The 17,615-nt window shown below is 41.1% G+C and overlaps 1 protein-coding gene across 1 annotated transcript in view; it reads left to right on the top strand.

Moving 5' to 3' along the window:
* Nucleotides 1-17,615, top strand: part of myo3a (myosin IIIA) — a 58,672-nt gene that overhangs the window by 14,945 nt on the left and 26,112 nt on the right. The window contains exons 5-14 of the mRNA XM_008302800.1: nucleotides 4,508-4,584; nucleotides 7,793-7,938; nucleotides 11,938-12,003; nucleotides 12,159-12,314; nucleotides 12,675-12,716; nucleotides 13,720-13,822; nucleotides 15,368-15,484; nucleotides 15,862-15,966; nucleotides 16,739-16,822; nucleotides 17,291-17,493. Of these exons, the coding sequence (XP_008301022.1) occupies nucleotides 4,508-4,584; nucleotides 7,793-7,938; nucleotides 11,938-12,003; nucleotides 12,159-12,314; nucleotides 12,675-12,716; nucleotides 13,720-13,822; nucleotides 15,368-15,484; nucleotides 15,862-15,966; nucleotides 16,739-16,822; nucleotides 17,291-17,493 (1,099 nt within the window). The remainder of the gene's footprint in view (nucleotides 1-4,507; nucleotides 4,585-7,792; nucleotides 7,939-11,937; nucleotides 12,004-12,158; nucleotides 12,315-12,674; nucleotides 12,717-13,719; nucleotides 13,823-15,367; nucleotides 15,485-15,861; nucleotides 15,967-16,738; nucleotides 16,823-17,290; nucleotides 17,494-17,615) is intronic.

Below are 17,615 nucleotides of genomic sequence, written 5' to 3'. Positions count from 1 at the left end.
AGAGCAAGCAAATCCAGCAGAAAATAACTGGCTTTATCGTATGTTGTTCCTTATGAGCCGGCCACACCACAGGGTTGACAGCCCACTTGAGCTGAGAAGTGCCCTTGATAATAAGTGACTATACGTTACGAGTCCCACTTAATAAGAATGCCAGTTAAACATCTACTAGGAAATGTTCAACTGGAACTCTAATACGGGCAGTTCTGGTCTTTGTTAGGTTTAGATAACTTTAAAAATGGGTTGAAATAAAGATATCGTCCCAAAAAATACATTATGTAATAGAAATACGAGGAGAAAATCCAGCAAATGTTCCAAATAATGGAGATAAAACGAACTTCAAGACTCTTGTTTTTGGTTTTGCACACAGCTTGGACATACTGACATGCATAAACATCATATAAATCTGAACTATTTGCGATGTTATGCAGCTAATAATCACTGATCTTCAAGGATGTGGAGAAAATGGTTTCACCCACATACATTTACTGTTAACTTTATCATGTCAGAAAATGTTATTGAACACTTGGAGCAATGCACACAAGTATGTATTTGTCTGTGTGTTTCCAGTTTTGTCACAAATTTAGGAAATAGTCGCTTTTTTTTTATTCTGAATATAGTCAAGTTAAAGCTCTCCAGACTGTCACACTTGCTGTATGAGACTATTTATTTGTAAAGATTAGGATCCAGCCATCTCCAATGTTGTATTTTTCTATGTACTAAAAACAACTCTTCTTTATTTAAGGACATCTTATCAGGCGTCTCCGTTTCTCTCCCTAAACCTGTAATGAATATCCAAGATAGTCCCGATATAGTATCTTCAGAAAGAATTTATTGCATCAAAACACTGCAGGTTTGAACAGAGAGAAGGTTTTAAGCTTTCCATTAGCTCGGTGCTAAGCTCCTGAAATCCAGATAGGAGGTAATTGTGTTCAACATTTTAGCATCAATATATCATTACCGCAGTAATTTTGAGGCATAAGAATAATTGCTGTGAACCGATGACGCCATTCATCACGAGCAGGTCTCGGCTCACCAGTTAGCTTATCACCTCACAAAATATATTTGTTGCCATCAGTGGTTGTTGTCTGCTATTCTGCTTTTGCTTGTTTGCCTAAAATACAAGCATGTTGAACATTTCAGAGAGGGAAAAGGTAAAGAAAGCAACACCTTGAGAGCAGTTTGGCTCAATGAGTTGGTTGGCATTGTTATTTAAAATTCCATAACGTCCACCAACTTTTCCTTTCCTTTACTACAAATCTGAGTTTTCTTTTGTCCTATCTCATCATCAGCTGGATGGACTGACACAGTATGTTGTACAGACATTCATGGTTTCCATGGGTTTAACCTTTTTTGTTGACTCTTGACATTTATTATATACTGCTGGATGGTTGCCGTAACATTTGTTACACTCACGGATCTTCCTCTTAGCTTTTCAATTTCATCACAGGCCATCACCAAGTCAAAGTTTAGCCCTTCAAGCTGAACACACTTTGCATCCAAATTTACATCTCCTAATCCCGGTTGAATGGCACTTGAAGTAGTTATCGCTGCTATGACGCATATCAGAACGGCATGACTTCACCTTTTCCCCAATTTCTTGTCCGTGCGTCAGAGGATCAGCGATATAAATATAGTTGCGTGTAGGTAGAACCAGCATACAGCCGTGCCTCCATCTCCTCAAACACCACTTTTGTTTGCAATAATCGTGAACTTGTCATTGCGTAGTTTAGTTAATATCTATCATTTCTAGATATTAGCTGTGCGATGCAAACATCTGCTTGGTTTGCTACTTCTGCAAGTGGGCAATTATATGTGAACACTTAAGTGAATATTTATTTACATTAGGTGTTAAGCAAGTATTTTTTAATACTAATTTTAAAGTCATAGGGTATGTAGGTAATGTTTCTGATGTTGCCAGATTTCACACACGATTCCTCTGCACGATTATGAAAAGATATATCTGCCAGCATTTTATAAGATAAATATTTCATAATGCATTTTTTTTTCCCTTTCTATAAAGAATTTGCAAGTATTAGCTTTTCAAATGATGGAAGATCTGCACTGTCATTGTTAGTGACCCCTTATAACGGCAGAGATAAAAGTTTAATCGTAAAAATTGTGAAATTGCCTTGAAAACAGTCTAATGCTTATAGGGTTAATGTTTCCAATAATTGGTTTACGACTACATTTATACGACCCTTAGTTGTGCTTGCTTCATAAAATTTAGCTGAATTACAAGCATTGTTCCTAAAAATCAACATATTATATGATATAAATACGTTTATACTGTAAACATGTCCGCATTCTGGTGTTTAGTGCAAAGACCCAACAGCATGACTGCAAATGTATACAAGTTTGATTCTGACTTCAACCACATGAATTTTTTCAGTTGCAACCTGAAGCATGCAGCAGTCGTGTGACTTGCATTTTAAATGCTTAAAGTCGGAATTTCTCTCTTTTCTGTGATACAACGTTAATGTCAAGTCATTCTCCTGCAACAAATGTGGCAGCAAACGGACCTGCTCAGGCTCCTTTGCTGCCAATGAAGACAACTGGGCAGGATTCAAAAGGTACACAGGTACAGCGTCCACAGACTGGTTCCTCTTCCACAACATATGGCTGCAACTTCTTTTGTGACATTGCTGACAGTTCAAATTCATATCAGGTCTGTGACGTCAGAGATGCTCGCCGTGTGTAAAAACTGAGAGTGACGAAAACAGCGATTTAAAAAAAACCCAAAAAAACGTCCGACTTGAGCTTTCTCACCGCAAACACGCAGCCGCTGCGTCACGCTAGGATTAATGGTTTTTCATGTGGAGGGGCGCATGCTACACTAAGCAGCTGAAGAGATAAAGCCCCCGCAGTGACTCATCACCAGTGGAGAAACAAAATAGCAAAGAGATGGACCCAAAAAGGAGCAGCAGAAGAATGAGGGGAGCTGTTCGTTCATGGGTCTCTCATGAATATTCTAATTGACAGCGTTATCTCTGTGATGATTATTAAGTGTGGCCCACCAGGCTCCACTCCGGGCTAATGTAGTGGAAAGAGAGGGGCTGTGAGAGCGTTAATAGGGGGGGGCTCTTTGTGCTTCTGCAGTCTCACATGCTGATATATCTCATGTGTGTGTTTAAACATATGCTGGATTATTATGAGGAAGTCTAGTTTCTTTGTGTACACCCATGTAAAACTATGGGTTTGTTGTCAGTAATGTGGGGCGATGTTAGCGTCTAGCAGCGTTGTGGTTTGATGCCAGGATGTGACTGTCCCCCCTGTGTGTCAGCCTTGTGCGTATATCCCCCTCCTGCACATGATTATAATCCCTTTTGATGTTTGCCACAGAGCCGTTTTCCTCTGCACCGCTCATCCTGGCATTTCTCTCCACCCCAAGCACCAACAGATACGTTAGTGTATCACAGCACTGTACCGACAGTAATTAAATGGCTGCGCAGGACAGGCTTCTACAACGTATAGCTGCCGACACGGTTGGAAACGCATTTATGTTTTTGCTTTGTTTCTGGATAAGGACGGTACACATGTCTGCACAAGTTTCTGATTTTCACCATCTGGGTATTTTCTCAAATTACCCCTTCATTTCCTCTAAGCAATCACGCTGCACCGCTAAAACACATTCTGCAGGAAATCAGCTGATTTGAATTTCGCAGAATCTGTGTGTTTCTCCTAATAACGTGAAGTACAAGGCAAAGACACTGTTCTGCGGCAGTGTGTCACGCATCAGTACATCACCTTCTGTTTGTTGGTAGATGCTTTTGTCTCCAGGCTTTGCTTTTGTCCCGGTCGCTGCTCTTGATCTGGCCGGCTGCTTCAGCTTAGCCAGCCCAGGGACACATCACAGTGTGGCGTAACACTGATTTGTCTGGACTGGACCGAAGTCACGATTGTGGGTCAGCATGTTCCTTGTCAGGCTTTTTACCGCACATTAACACACACATTAGGACACAAGTGCCCCCTTTTCCCTTCTCTGCAGTCCCACTTTATCTGCCTCTGACGTGGCTGTCGTATCATGACTTGGTCCTCTCTGGCGTGAGCTAATAAATCACTCAGATGCATAATATCTTGTTCTGGGAGAAGGTGAAATGTCTCCAGCTGCCAACGCCTGTTTACAGTTGAGTTGTATTCAAATGTTGTTCTTGAAATGCCCAACAAAATCACTTGCAGACAGAAAAATTTGTAATTCAAAACGATCTACCATTTGGAGGAAGAAGACACTGCAGATGGATGTTTTTGAGTACACGTGAGAGTGTGCATGTATGTTTTGTTTTTTCCACCTTGTCACTATAGCGACAGCTCTATCAGAAAACTCCAAAGCAGCCTCCTATCATTTGAGCAGCATCCTGCTGTTTACTGCCCCACTGTTTGCAGATCATCACCTTTACCAGCCGATCCGATCTTTGTGGAAAATAAAAACATGTCGAGGAAGTTGCCGAGAGTGTGTCAGCTGTCTCCACTGAGGCTAAAATGGCTGAAATGTGTGTTCTCTCCCCTGCAGGTGTTTCAGCCCAGCTGACAAATACCCGTCTGAGGAGGAACACCTCTGTGGGAACTCCCTTCTGGATGGCTCCGGAGGTACAGTAAAAACTGGCCTATAAATGCTCTCTCGCAGCCTCATCTCTTTCCACTACATTAGCCTGGAGCAGATCCCAGTGGGCCACAGTTAATAATCATCAAAGAGATAACACTGTCAGATACAATGTGCATGGAAAAAAATGGACTGGGCAGCTTCCATCGTTTGTCTCCTATTTAATCTTGCCTCAGTGCACTAACAGTACATACAGCCGGAGTGGCTACATTAAAAAGTGATCATTTTATACCACTACGTAGTCACATCAGCCTGTCCTTTATTTTTTTGTACAAGGTTAATGCTACTTTGTCGCATGAGGTGGCCTCTCAGCTCGAGGCTCCCTGAGTTTTTTGCAACACTGATAGAGAGGTTGTTTCTGTGTGGTGGTGTATTCTCGCTGTAGTTATGCAACAGGAAAGCAGTTTCTGTGTGTTGTGTTATGTCTCGACTATTCAAATAGTCAAACACAGACTCATTTCCCTAAACATTACAAAAGTGGAAGATGTACTCAGATGCTCAGTAAAAATCCTGTATGAACACACCTACTAAGGTATAAGTAAGCATTGAAGTAAAAGCACTGGTGACTGATGTATTTTTATGCATGACATCATTAGATTATAAATAGTGACGCCTCAGTGTGTCAGCAGCGTGTTACTGTTGGAGCTACTGTGGACTATGCACAGTTAGTTTCATATGCAGGGACAGCAGATAGATCTGAGGGTCGTGACATAATTAATAGGAGAGGAATAAAGAAAGTTCTGATTTCGGTTTTATGGCCTTTGTTGGATCATTTTAACGTTTATTAAAATGAAACCATATGATAGGTTCAGTTGGAGCATTGGTTGGAAACTGTTGGTTTATTCTTTAACAATGTATTGTATCATAAAAGCTTGTTTTGTTGTAAATCTTAGTCTTAATAATATCAATCTGTCAGGTAATTCTAGTGAACAATATACAATATTTCCCCCTGCAGTGCCGTGGAGTGGACGCATACAGTAGCATCAAATGGAAATACTCAGGTAGAGTGCAGGTTCCTCAAAACTGTACAAAACAGTACATGTCTGAAGCACAGATTTACAACTAATGCCAATATTTGTAGCCAGTGCAGGAAGCAGTGCACCCTCAGTAAGCTTCACAGTAAGAGATTTGAGTTCTTGGTGGTGACTCGATGTGTATTTACACATCCAAGTCTGTTCACAGGTGTTGGGAAGTGCTACTGCATGTATTTGTGCCTCCAGAGGGAGCTGTGTGAAGTCTGATAAACTCCAAGTGCAGTCACTGGCATGGACTAAAAACAGACAGTATCTCTGGTTCCTTTTAGTGGTTTCATGCAGGATTTTTCACCTTTTTGTCCTGCTCATGTTCAAAAAGAGCATTTCTTGTAACTACAGTGAATGTGTGTAGCTGCTAAAACTAGCCTGTTTGCTTCACACTAACCTTCTTTTTTTATATTTATTATCTTAACCCACAAGAATTGGTTTGTTTTATATGGTAGTAGCACAAAGTTAAGTAGATGCTGAAATGAAAAACGGGATAAGAGAACCTGAGCGCGCTGGCAGATAGAGCAGGCCGTCTAGAGTTGGGAACACGGCTTAACTTAAGCTGACGTCTTGACTGTGCAGTGAAATGATTCGGTGTGAAGACGGCTCAGCAACACCTTCTGTAGGAACGGCCTTCATCAACATGCTGAGAGACGACGCAAATCTTAGAACAATCAGCATGATTGACTGCACGTTTGGGTGATCAAGCGGGCGCCTTTTCATTTATATTTCATTGACATGAACCTGCAGCACCTCTGGTAAAACCTCAACGAGAAGAGGCGTCCTGCTTGCACATTTAACCTCAACACTGATCAGGTTTAGATTAAATGAGCCCTCTGTAGGGGCAAGAAAGGTAAACCTATACTGTAATGCACCACAGCTACACTTTGGAACCACTGCTCCTGACCTAGTTTTAAATTCCCTCTCATTGGGAATGATCTGCCCTGATAGTCTTGAAGATTCACTTTTCAAATCGAATTGGAGATTTTTACATGAGGTTTGCATGCTGTGCAAATTTAACATTAAACGTGCTGCGTGACCTGCTCTGTCAGGATCAGGGATTTTAATCTAATTTGTATAAGATGTTCATCTGCAAAGTTTCCTAGGTGGACTCTCAAGATGTGGAAGTCTTCTTTGGCAGAAAGGTTTATAGGTGTCAGGAGGGAGATTTGTAAACCGCAATCCGCACTGTTTTTATTATTATTACAAGAAAAAACAAAGATTTTGTTGAATTTTTTTGAGAGCTTCATCATAAATTCTGCTTTGGGGATTTTTTTTTATGTGGGGTAAGTTACATCATAACTGATTAATGAGTTTTATTGTTGACAAAAGCTGTGTTTGGCTACGCGTTTGGCTACGTGTTGACTGATGAATTAGGCTGTGTTACGTTTATTTAAGTATGTCTCTTCCTGGAAAAAGGGTTTAGTAAATTTCTACTTTTTTTTTTTTTTTTTTGGTGAAACAGTCATCTTCAGAACAGATTTAAATTAGACTTTTTCTTGTTTTTTTACACATGTTGGGCAGAAACAGGACTGAATAGTGAAGATCTTTGGGTTTTGCAGAGTGCAAATATCCGTACACTTGTGTTCCACAGTGTCCTGTTGGTGATTTTCTTGCCTGTGTGTGTACGTTTCTGCCCTTTTGAAAACTGGGATTACAACTTGTATTGATTTCGGTCATTTTTACAATAATGGTGAACATGTTTTTTGTGGGTGTGTGTCATGTGTACACCAGCCTCCCACTCAGATGATTCATATTGTTGATTGGGTACCATGTTGCCCTCAGGACAATGATGACAAACTGTTTGCGTGTGTGTGTTTGTGCTCCTGCGTACTATATATATATAAAAACACATTGTAAAGCGCTTTGTAGGACCTAGCTGAGGTTAAAAGGTGCTTTTTAAGTGCGGACCTTTTGCCATTTTGCTTACAGCATATGATAGTGACACTGTGATTTTGATTGAGCTGTTGTTGATGCTGCCTAACTTTATGATGACATTATTCTCTGTTGCATGTTTAAGTTTATAGTTTGTGTGGAAAAGGAGGGTACAATTTAAAGAAAAATCATCTTAAGTGACCTTCTAATGAGAAAGGAGCCCAGTTTTTATAACGGAATGCCTGATTCTATGTAGATAATCAGACAATATCGTCTCTAACCTCCCCGTTATTTGCAGGTAATAGCATGTGAGCAGCAGCTGGACTCGACCTACGATGCCCGTTGCGACGTCTGGTCCCTGGGCATCACCGCCATAGAGCTGGGAGATGGAGACCCTCCCCTGTCTGACCTCCACCCAATGAGAGCCCTGTTTAAGATACCCAGGTGAGCCTGCCGTCATTATCAGCTGGCTGTGACTCTGACCCCACAACTGTTAGTGATCTTTAATTTATGTTTATTTATGCGGTCTTGAATGAATACTTTAAGCCTTGGCGCTGATCGGGTTCTCACTGTGAGGTGACGGCGCTAACCAGTTAGCCGCTGTGCTGCTCTCAGTACACTTATTTGAACCTGAAGTCTGGATTTGCTTACATTCTGGCTTCAAGTTTTATAGAAAATAAACTTGTCTGTGTACTTTGTAGATATTTGATTCACAACTACAGTGCATAATTTAGAGTTTTGTTTTATTAAACTTGGCCATTTAGAGACATCCATTTCCCAACTTCCTTATTTTGATGCAGATGTTTAATGATATTGTCAAAGTAAAGAAACAGTGGCTTTATCTTCTCTGCATGTTTTTTTTGTTTTTTTTTACTCAGAATCACTTAAATGTGGTGACTTCCTAATTACTGCTTGTGAGCTGACAAATCAAAGCTCCTTTTGAGAATGTGAATGCAGACACATGTTGCGCAGTAATCTCTATTTCTGAATATATAATTGATGCTTCCCTCAACTGACATCATATCTTAGAATTAGGGATGTTGCTGGTGACTCATTTCCCTGCCAACATTTTAATTTAGATGAGTCATGTTGTCTAAAAGTGAGAAAATGCTTAAACTTGTGTTGCCATGTGTGGCTAAAGTTAGCAGTATTAGCACCAGATTAGCACCTACGTGTAAGAGGTGGGTTTAGTTCTGCATTGTTCCAATTAAATGGTTATATGGAGGTTTATTCTAACACTTATTATTTTGTAGATCACATGACCAACTAGTATTTCTGATACCAACTAGCAAGTACAGCTTTGGTAAAACATTTTGTAGACTAATTGCGACCATCCCGAGTCATAATCCACCTCGAATTTACAAAAAGTTGAGCCAAAAGCAGCGGAAAAGTTTATTTTCTTGACCTTATGACAAGTGTGCTAGCTTCACCGGGTGACTCTATAATGCAATGAATTCACTAATTACGAGTTATATCAAATCAAATCAAGTTTATTGTCATGTTGCTGTACATACACAGTAGTACAGGCAAGATGAGAGCGTTTCTTCAAGATCATTCAACCAGCAAGTTTTGCAGAATGCACGTCTGGGATAAGACACTAAACGTTCGCTGTTGCTGTCTCCTGAAGGGGGCGCTGCGTCTATGTGCACCGCCATTCGCTGAACATGGTGAACCTCACACACGATGGTGTGATGATGGTGAAGCCGCAGATGCTACTCAGAGCTAGCTGTCTGTCTGTCCGCCCAGAATAATGTCGTCTCCTCCAGCTGTATGTCTGTCTGGGATGGTGTCATGGAACCATGTTTCTGTTAAAGCAAACACACAGCAGTCCCTCCACTCTCTTCTCCCAGCAAACGTAGCTCGTCCAGCTTGTTGTGAAGGGAGTGGACACTGGAGAGTAGGAGGACGGTCCTGCTGGTCTGGAGGGGTTAGCCTTTAGCCTAGCATGGATCCCGGCTCTCTTCCTCCTCCTCTGTTTACATTTGTACTGTTTGCGCTTCCTTGTCTCTCAGGTAACTGCCGGCGTCGTCTCCAATCGGACTCTGTGCTGGTGTAGCATGTCCACATCACAACCGATCGCTGCAATTCCAACGAATTCTGATATAGAATTATGATACAGTATCTGCTATTGTCAATCAATGATCAAGCTCATGGAGTTGTTCAAAAATATCAGTGTTTCCCAGTTTCTCTAGCTTTTACTTACTTCACTCTGCACTCACATTTAAAAGCTGGAAACATGCATGTTAAAAGCCAGTTTTTAACGATACAGCTCACATAATATAAAGGTAAAACAAGATGATATTTTATTCTCTGCACTGATGCAGACCATCGCACAGGAGTGGGCCTGTTTTCATTATGTGACTCTCCTGCTTGCAGAGTGGAATGTAAAGACAGGGTAATGCATAGTGCTTGCACTGCAATCCAGAAAAGCCATCTCCTACTCCCCAACGCAGTGATTTGCTTCTCTATACCGACTGTCACCAGACAAAGTACAGTCTTTTCATTTCAAATGGCTTTTTTCTGCTTGCAGGGGCTTATCCATAAACCACTCCCCCTCCTGGCACTGATCCCATTCGTCCTGTGGGGGAGGCTGAGAGCACAGCCACCCTTTTCCCATCTATTTGTGTTGTTGGCTGAAGGTGAAAACTAATTGTTTATCGTCTCCTGATTCCAGTGTGAGAGCTGCATAAGCACTTACAGTCTCTGTCATCGTGGCGGCGACGGCACTTTGTCGGTCACTGTCCAGACACGCACACAAACATACGTGCACACGCAGACTGCTGCTGTGTCGTCCTGTGTGTGTTTGCTCTGAGGGGGTCGAGGCATCACGTAGCTTTCTCAGAATCTATGTGACTGTTGCACTCGGAGCTTCAGGCTCTCTCTTCACACTCCTCACCTCCCTCCTCTCACTGCTCCGGGTTCATCCGTCAAGCAGTCGTCGTGGAAAAAGCCACGCTGAGGGCTTCATTGCAGCCACTCCCTGTCTTATTTAATTTGAATTTGCTAAAGAAACAGAAGAGTATCAAGACAAACCCTCATTTTCATTTGGTCACTATAGTGCTTGACCATATTTTTATCCATTTGGGATGTCAATCGCCTACAGTTTAAGGTAAACATGGCTGTATGTCACATGCATAATCCAAGCCAACATCATCTGTAAATTTACCAACAATAACATTAAAACTACACACCTTATATTATGTAGGTTTACGTTGTGCAGTCAAAACACCTCTGAACCTTCCAGAGCAATCCCAGGAATTCACTTTCTGTAAAGAAATAACAACAGTCAGTTGTTTTTAATGCTGAAACTGAACAATGTATATCAGTTTGCAGGGATTTTAATGATATTTTGAAACTGTATGTGTAATATGCACCCCACTGTCTCCCTTTCAACACGTAAACGTGAACCCAAAAAGAGAAAGACATGCCAAGACAAAAAATACATGAAAAATCTGAATTTACATATATAATTACAAGTCGGATATTCTCTGAGTTTGGCTGCCTTTCCATATATAGATACACAGATGTCAAATCCCTGCTCAAATCATCCGACTCTGGAGCAGGTAAAAGATTAAAAGTGATCTTCTAATTATGCTCAAATGTTAAGAGTTAAGCTTTCATCCTTTCATTATGTAGAACAGAGAAAATTCTAATTTGCCTCGAGTACTGTAAGAAGCAGGTTTATAGCAGTGAGCGAAGGACTTCAGCAATAAAACGAATAAACAGGAAATAGTATGATTGAAATGCATCCTCGTACTTGTTGCCTGTATAAGGGAATTAAAAAGTCAAAGTAGCTACATAATTCAAGTGTGACTCCTCCTCCTCTCGAGTCATCTCCACGAGACCATGTTTGTCTTCCAGATAAGAAGAACACTTTAATAGTCACAGTATTAGTTGAACAGACTCCAAATAAACGTCTGATGCATTCGCTGTCTATATTGCTTGTGTTGTGTGATAAACAGGAGATGTATGTCCTCTCATTAGACCAATTTATCGCTGTCGGAGCCAACGTGCGAAAGGCCGCGATTGCATTAGCAGGCAGCATTGACTTTTCTACCATGTACCAGGAACCTTCTTGTAAAAAAAGGTGCTTAAAGCAGGAAGAGGAATTATAGCGAATTAGCTCAGTTGCTCCGCTGCTGCGAGGCCTTGTTGGGTTTAACCCCTTAACCATATGATCTGGTTAAACATACAGTATCATGATTGTTGTTTTTCTGTCACACAATTAGCTGCATCAACACCACACAGGTGGAGCGTCATTAGTTATTGCCTCATGCCAGCACAGAAACGCCTCTGGATGTCGTCGGTGACGGATTGTTCCAGTGTTAAGATTTCACTCCATCGTTCCGCTGAGCGCCTCGGCCTTTTGTTCTCCACCCCGCCTGCGTAAATCCCATCTCATCTTATCTTTCCATTTATCTTTTCCATTTCTTCTTTCAACAGAAACCCTCCGCCTACTCTCCACCAGCCGGAGCTCTGGTCAGATGACTTTAATGACTTCATCTGCAAGTGAGTGCGGCCGCGAGTGTGTTTTGTCATCCCCACTGCAAATAATAAACACTCAGGCTGATAGTCTGTAACCAGATGCTTTGAATAGAAACTCATCGCGCTCCTCTTTTCCTCCCCTTCCTTTCTCTACCTCCTACCTTCTTTCCTATCCACAGATGTCTGATTAAGGACTTTGAGCTGAGACCAAATGTGCTAGACCTGCTCCAGCATGTGTTCATCAAACAGATTGTTGGCAGAGAGAAAATCCTGCAGAAACAATTGATTGAACTCATTGATCTCAACCAGCAAATAGGAGTGATTGAAAAAACAAGGTATTGTCCAATATCTCACATCTCCACCCATATTGTGCTGCTATTTATGTAGCGGTACGAGCTAAACACTCATTCTGCATAAAGTGTTTCATATATTTCTGTCACAAAACCCCATGAAAAACTTCCTTCCAGTGGTTATATATGCCAGGCTGCAGCTTAGCTTCTGCAGACAGTAATCCAAATTACCCTCCTTGCTGGATGTTTTACAAGCCCTGTCACCCTCGCAGAAACAACAGCTCAATCCTGCACCGGCTTCGCTTGAGGTGCAGGCTGTGTCACATGAGTCAAAATTGTTGGCCCAGAAAAGTGTGTGTTTGCCCGTGCAATCATAAAATGTTAATCCTATTTCTGTCATTTAAGCTATCATGGAAAGACAGACAGAAGCACAGACAGTAATGACAGGTAACGAATGCCTATATGACCTTTATGTCACAGTAGGAGCTTTTTTTTTTCTTTTTTTTTTTAGTGCAGTCAGAGCTGTTGTTGTAGTTGTGATCGCACATGTATTTGCCATTATCAACTACACTGGCTGATTTTAGATTGTTTACATGGTGCCACCCTGCCGTTGCTACGCTGTCGTTGTCTTGTTGTCACCACTGTGTTCTGAGCCTCTTGTTGATGTTGTGTCTCTTCATTTGATGCATCTCTAGTTAGGATGTTTGCTGTAAACCAACTACAGCAGCTCCAAAACTCACTGGCGTTCATCATTAACAATCTCATGAATGGTGTTTTCACAGAGATAAATTGCAATCACGATGGGAAATTACCGCCGCCATTAACTAATCAGATGCGATCAAACTTCTTCTGTCGCATTATGTGAGGAAACAAATGACAGTAATAAGGCGTCGCTAAAGTAAAGCACAAATCTTGTACAGTGAATTAGATGCAGCACTAAATTTGCTGCGAGTAGCTTTGAGGTTTATTTTAGCAAGTATTTGACATGAGTTGCGGCAGGAAAAGACAGATATTAACCAGTTAAAGCTCAGAGGTCATGTTGGATAGAGTAAATATATTTAACAACTTCCTCACGGTGCAGATTTTTCAAATCTAAGCATCCATAACTTCACTGTTCAGTTGTAAAAATGCGACTGAAGCGATTTAGCAGCGTTGATGTTTTTGCTTCCTGTGGTCATCTCTCTCACACAGGGACAAAGTTAACGGATGGGTCTTTTTATTCAACGTGAATGTTACTTATTGTTATATTTACATTTAGATGTCCATCTAGTTGAAGTTTTAGTATATTTACCCTGTGCACCACTTTGCCTCAGCAAACAAACACCATTGGCAGCGCTGTGCATTTCTGTAGCAGTGCGCTTAATGTACTGAATTTGAATTTATATTGTTGTGTGCAGTGTGTCCGTTACGTAAGGTGCTCAGTAAGACACTTGGTTGTGCGTCCTGTGAATTCCAGGCATGAACGTATCCACACTAAAAAAGGAAGCCACATGAAGACTCAGAGTGACGCAGAAGAGGTGGACGACCTCGCCACTCTGGAAGTTCTAGACGAGGTAATGAAGTCCAAACTCAAGTGGGTGTATCGTGTAATTTGTAGTCCATGTGAAGCATGTTTTGAGTTTGTCACATCACAGAAAACTGTTTTTCACAACTCAGACAAACTTACATAATTAATAAAGTATGCCAAGTATGTTAAATTAGGTTTCAAAATTGTGAAAAAATAAAAGCAATTATCAGGGTGTGTCCACCAAAAATGCAGATTTGCTACTTTCATACCAGCACAAATGAAATATACTAACTGTGCAAACAGACCTACGTTTGTTTAACCAAATGACAACAGGTTAGATATAGAAATCACAAACTGTAGATACAGAACATTTTCATCACCTTGCGGCTGTGGGCTAAGTTAAGTTATTTATGGTGATCCTGAGCTTTCTATCAGCATGGCTCCTCACAAAATTAATCCACCTTTTCTTCAGTTGTAAGGCTGTTCTGCAAATTTCAGCATTCAGGGAGGATGCATTTACATCGCTAGCTAGCAAATTGTAGATTGTAAAAAAAAAATTTAGTAACTCCTGATTGCTTTGTTTTTTATAATGTTACAGTGGCTCTAGTTTGTTGTTTATTTCTGCTGTGTGCAAAAAAATTCTAAAGACGAAATCGATGAAAACTCAGTCCTACATGGTTCACAGTCTTGTTTTCAACTGTTATTTTCTAACAGGTATAATGAGTTTATAAACCAATTGAGTAAATTTCCTCAGTATGTACTTGAATAAAATGTTATTTTGCGATTGAAAGTTCATTCTTGAGGACATTCCCATGAGCTGCACGGTCTATTGCTTTAGGAAGATCACAAGGTACAGTCAAAAGCCTCAGATCGGCGACTAAATGGACCATACAGTGAGGCTGTTAAACACCCGCAGTAGTTATTTGTGCATAAATGGGCTGTAGCTAGTACATTTACGAATGAAAAAGATTGTGGTATTCTGTTAAAGGTTGTTATTGGATTGGCAAAACACAATTTCATGTCGAACTATGGAACCGTTTTGGATCACAATCACACAAAACTAAATGAAAAATGTTTATCATATATATTGTGATGATGGTTACATACAGTACATAAACACAATCAGGGGCCTTTTTCCCCACTGCTAACCAGAACATTTAGTATAATTTCTTCCAATCACAGCAGCATCTTTTGAAAACATTTACAGCAATTTATCACATCTGAGCGCCGCATTGACGTATTGAATGATACAACCAGCCTCCGTTGCTGGCGGATATTTCCTCCCATCCCTCAAACCGAGAGGCTCCTCTGGTATGAGGGAGGCATTGCCGCCCTGCTGTTTTTGATGTACCTGTCCCTGGCAGGGAGCAGACAGGAGAATTAATCATCGGGTTGTGAAAATAATACATTGACATAACAGACGTCACAGACTTTGACTTGAGGCAAAGCTAAAGCGCCGCTTGGTTGTGTTTATGACTTTTCTGCAGTTATCTTTCACAATGCATTTCTGACAATCATCCAAATATCCATTTGTTTAGCAAGCGCCTTATACCGGTAGTTTGAAACATGCTTGTTTATTCTTTCTTTCCAGAACACGGTTACAGAGCAGCTTCAGAGCCGATATGGCAGAGATCAGATTTACACGTATGTGGGAGACATCCTCATCGCAGTTAATCCTTTCCATAAGATGGAGATTTACACTCCTCAGGTCGGTGGAGATGGGCCTTTATGTGTGTTTTTGCGTGTTCCCTTTACGCACGTGTGCACCTACATTTGGTCAATAATGCACTGAATGTAGCCTGGCGTGTCTCATTAGTGCCTCTGCAGTTCTTCAGTCTGCTGCATCCCATTTAGTCTCACACACACATTCACTTTTACTCGCCCTGCTTTTCTCCCTCTTCCATACCTCACTGACTGTATTTTCCTCTCAATTATCATGTTTTTGCCTCATGTTTGTCACTATTTCCCATTCCTCTCCTTACTGAGCAGAAATATATGTAGAAAAGCAGCAAATCCACTAGTTTTCCTCAACATAATACCTACTGTATGTGCATGTATTAAATAAGCATTTATGTTTCTTTATAGAATACTAAGATGTACATAGGAGCTAAGCGCACTGCCAACCCTCCACACATCTTCGCTGTGGCTGATATTGCCTACCAGTCTATGGTGTCATACAACACGGATCAGGTAATATGCTCCTCATCCTATCACAAGCAGCTGTTGGCTTCGTCTTGTCGTGTGCTGAATGCAGAAAGTTGTTTTAGTAGCTTGTTTTGATGCTGTTGCGCAGTGACTACAGAAATGTTGCACATGCAGAAGTGTTGCAAATAGCACAACGGAACGGTTTCAGGAGGCACAAAAGAATAATGATCGTTAATGCAATCATTTATGAATCATGACGTGCAGAAGACCAAAGAAATTCTTGGACTTTTTGGCTGAACTGCAGGCAGCAGATAGGGGACACGTATAGAAACTAATTAAAAATGTAAAAAGTAGTATCACCTGTGGGCACTTGGATAAATGATGCACATGCTGATTCCAGGTTTTGTCAACTTTTGTAGAATGAATAATCAAACAGGAGACGTACATGTTGGCTAATTTTCCAACCAGTAGCTCGCTTCATTAACTACATGAGTCAGAAATAGCAGCAACAAGCACATCCCAGCCATGTCCTTCCCTCTGGAAACACGTAGCCTGTGCTTTTTGCGGCACTGGCCAGTATCTGATTGTATTTTCTGTATTTGTAGTGTTGTATTGTAATGCTAATTTGGTGAAGCTGCTTGTGTTTTGTCTGTTTGCATGTGTTTTTATGAGGTGCAGCACAATGAGTTCACATACATCGTTACTTTAACTGACATTCTGTTCCAATGGAATAAGTTCGTTAGCAATGGTAGTAATGTTTTGGTTGTGTATGTGACATGCACTTGTAAATACTAAAACAGTGACTTCTTGCGTGCAGTGTGTTGTGATCAGCGGGGAAAGTGGAGCAGGGAAAACAGAGAGCGCTCATCTGTTGGTGCAGCAGCTGACGGTTCTCGGGAAGGTGAGTCATAAGGGTCAATCAGCGTGTACTTTCTGTTTATTATTCCCATTATCTTCTGCCAGTGTCTTCCTCAGACACAACAGCTGTAACAGGATAAAAATAAAGCTGTTGGAAATCCAAACACATGCTTTATTTGTGACTGACAAGAGATTAGAAATAACTATAAATCATTTGTTTGAAAGCAGAACTACAAAATGAGAGTTTGAAACGGCGCAGCAGCTGTGTAGACTGTAGATATGTAGACATCCTGTGATGAGATTGTTGTTGCTCCACCTGCTGTCAGTCATGATTTGCAACATAACCAAATAGAAAATTTCATTTCACTTCTTCTTTTTTGCATTTTGATCACTGGATAATGCCGGTGTCACTTGGCATAAATGTATGCGTCACTCCCTGACAAAAGCATCACAGTATTACTTCCACGATGCCGATCTCCTAATTACTAATCTGGAATGATGGTTTATTCAGGCCAATAATCGGACTCTCCAGGAGAAGATCCTGCTGGTCAACAGCCTGGTGGAGGCCTTCGGAAACGCCTGCACCGTCATCAACGACAACTCCAGCCGCTTTGGCAAATACCTGGAGATGAAGTTCACCTGCGGGGGGACGGTGGTCGGGGCGCAGATATCCGAGTATCTGCTGGAGAAATCCAGAGTCATCCACCAGGCGATGTAAATATCACCTCCTTCATCACGCCTTTGTCTTGTTTTTGACTGCCATGACCTTCATTTGACAGTGACATTCACAGAAATTTAAATCGTGTTCAGTTTGTGAAAAGAACACAACGGTCAAG

The sequence above is a fragment of the Stegastes partitus genome, unplaced genomic scaffold, assembly GCF_000690725.1.
Source record: "Stegastes partitus isolate 25-593 unplaced genomic scaffold, Stegastes_partitus-1.0.2 Scaffold1883, whole genome shotgun sequence".
NCBI classification, from domain to species: Eukaryota; Metazoa; Chordata; class Actinopteri; family Pomacentridae; genus Stegastes; species Stegastes partitus.
This window is presented reverse-complemented; position numbering and strand designations above follow the sequence as displayed.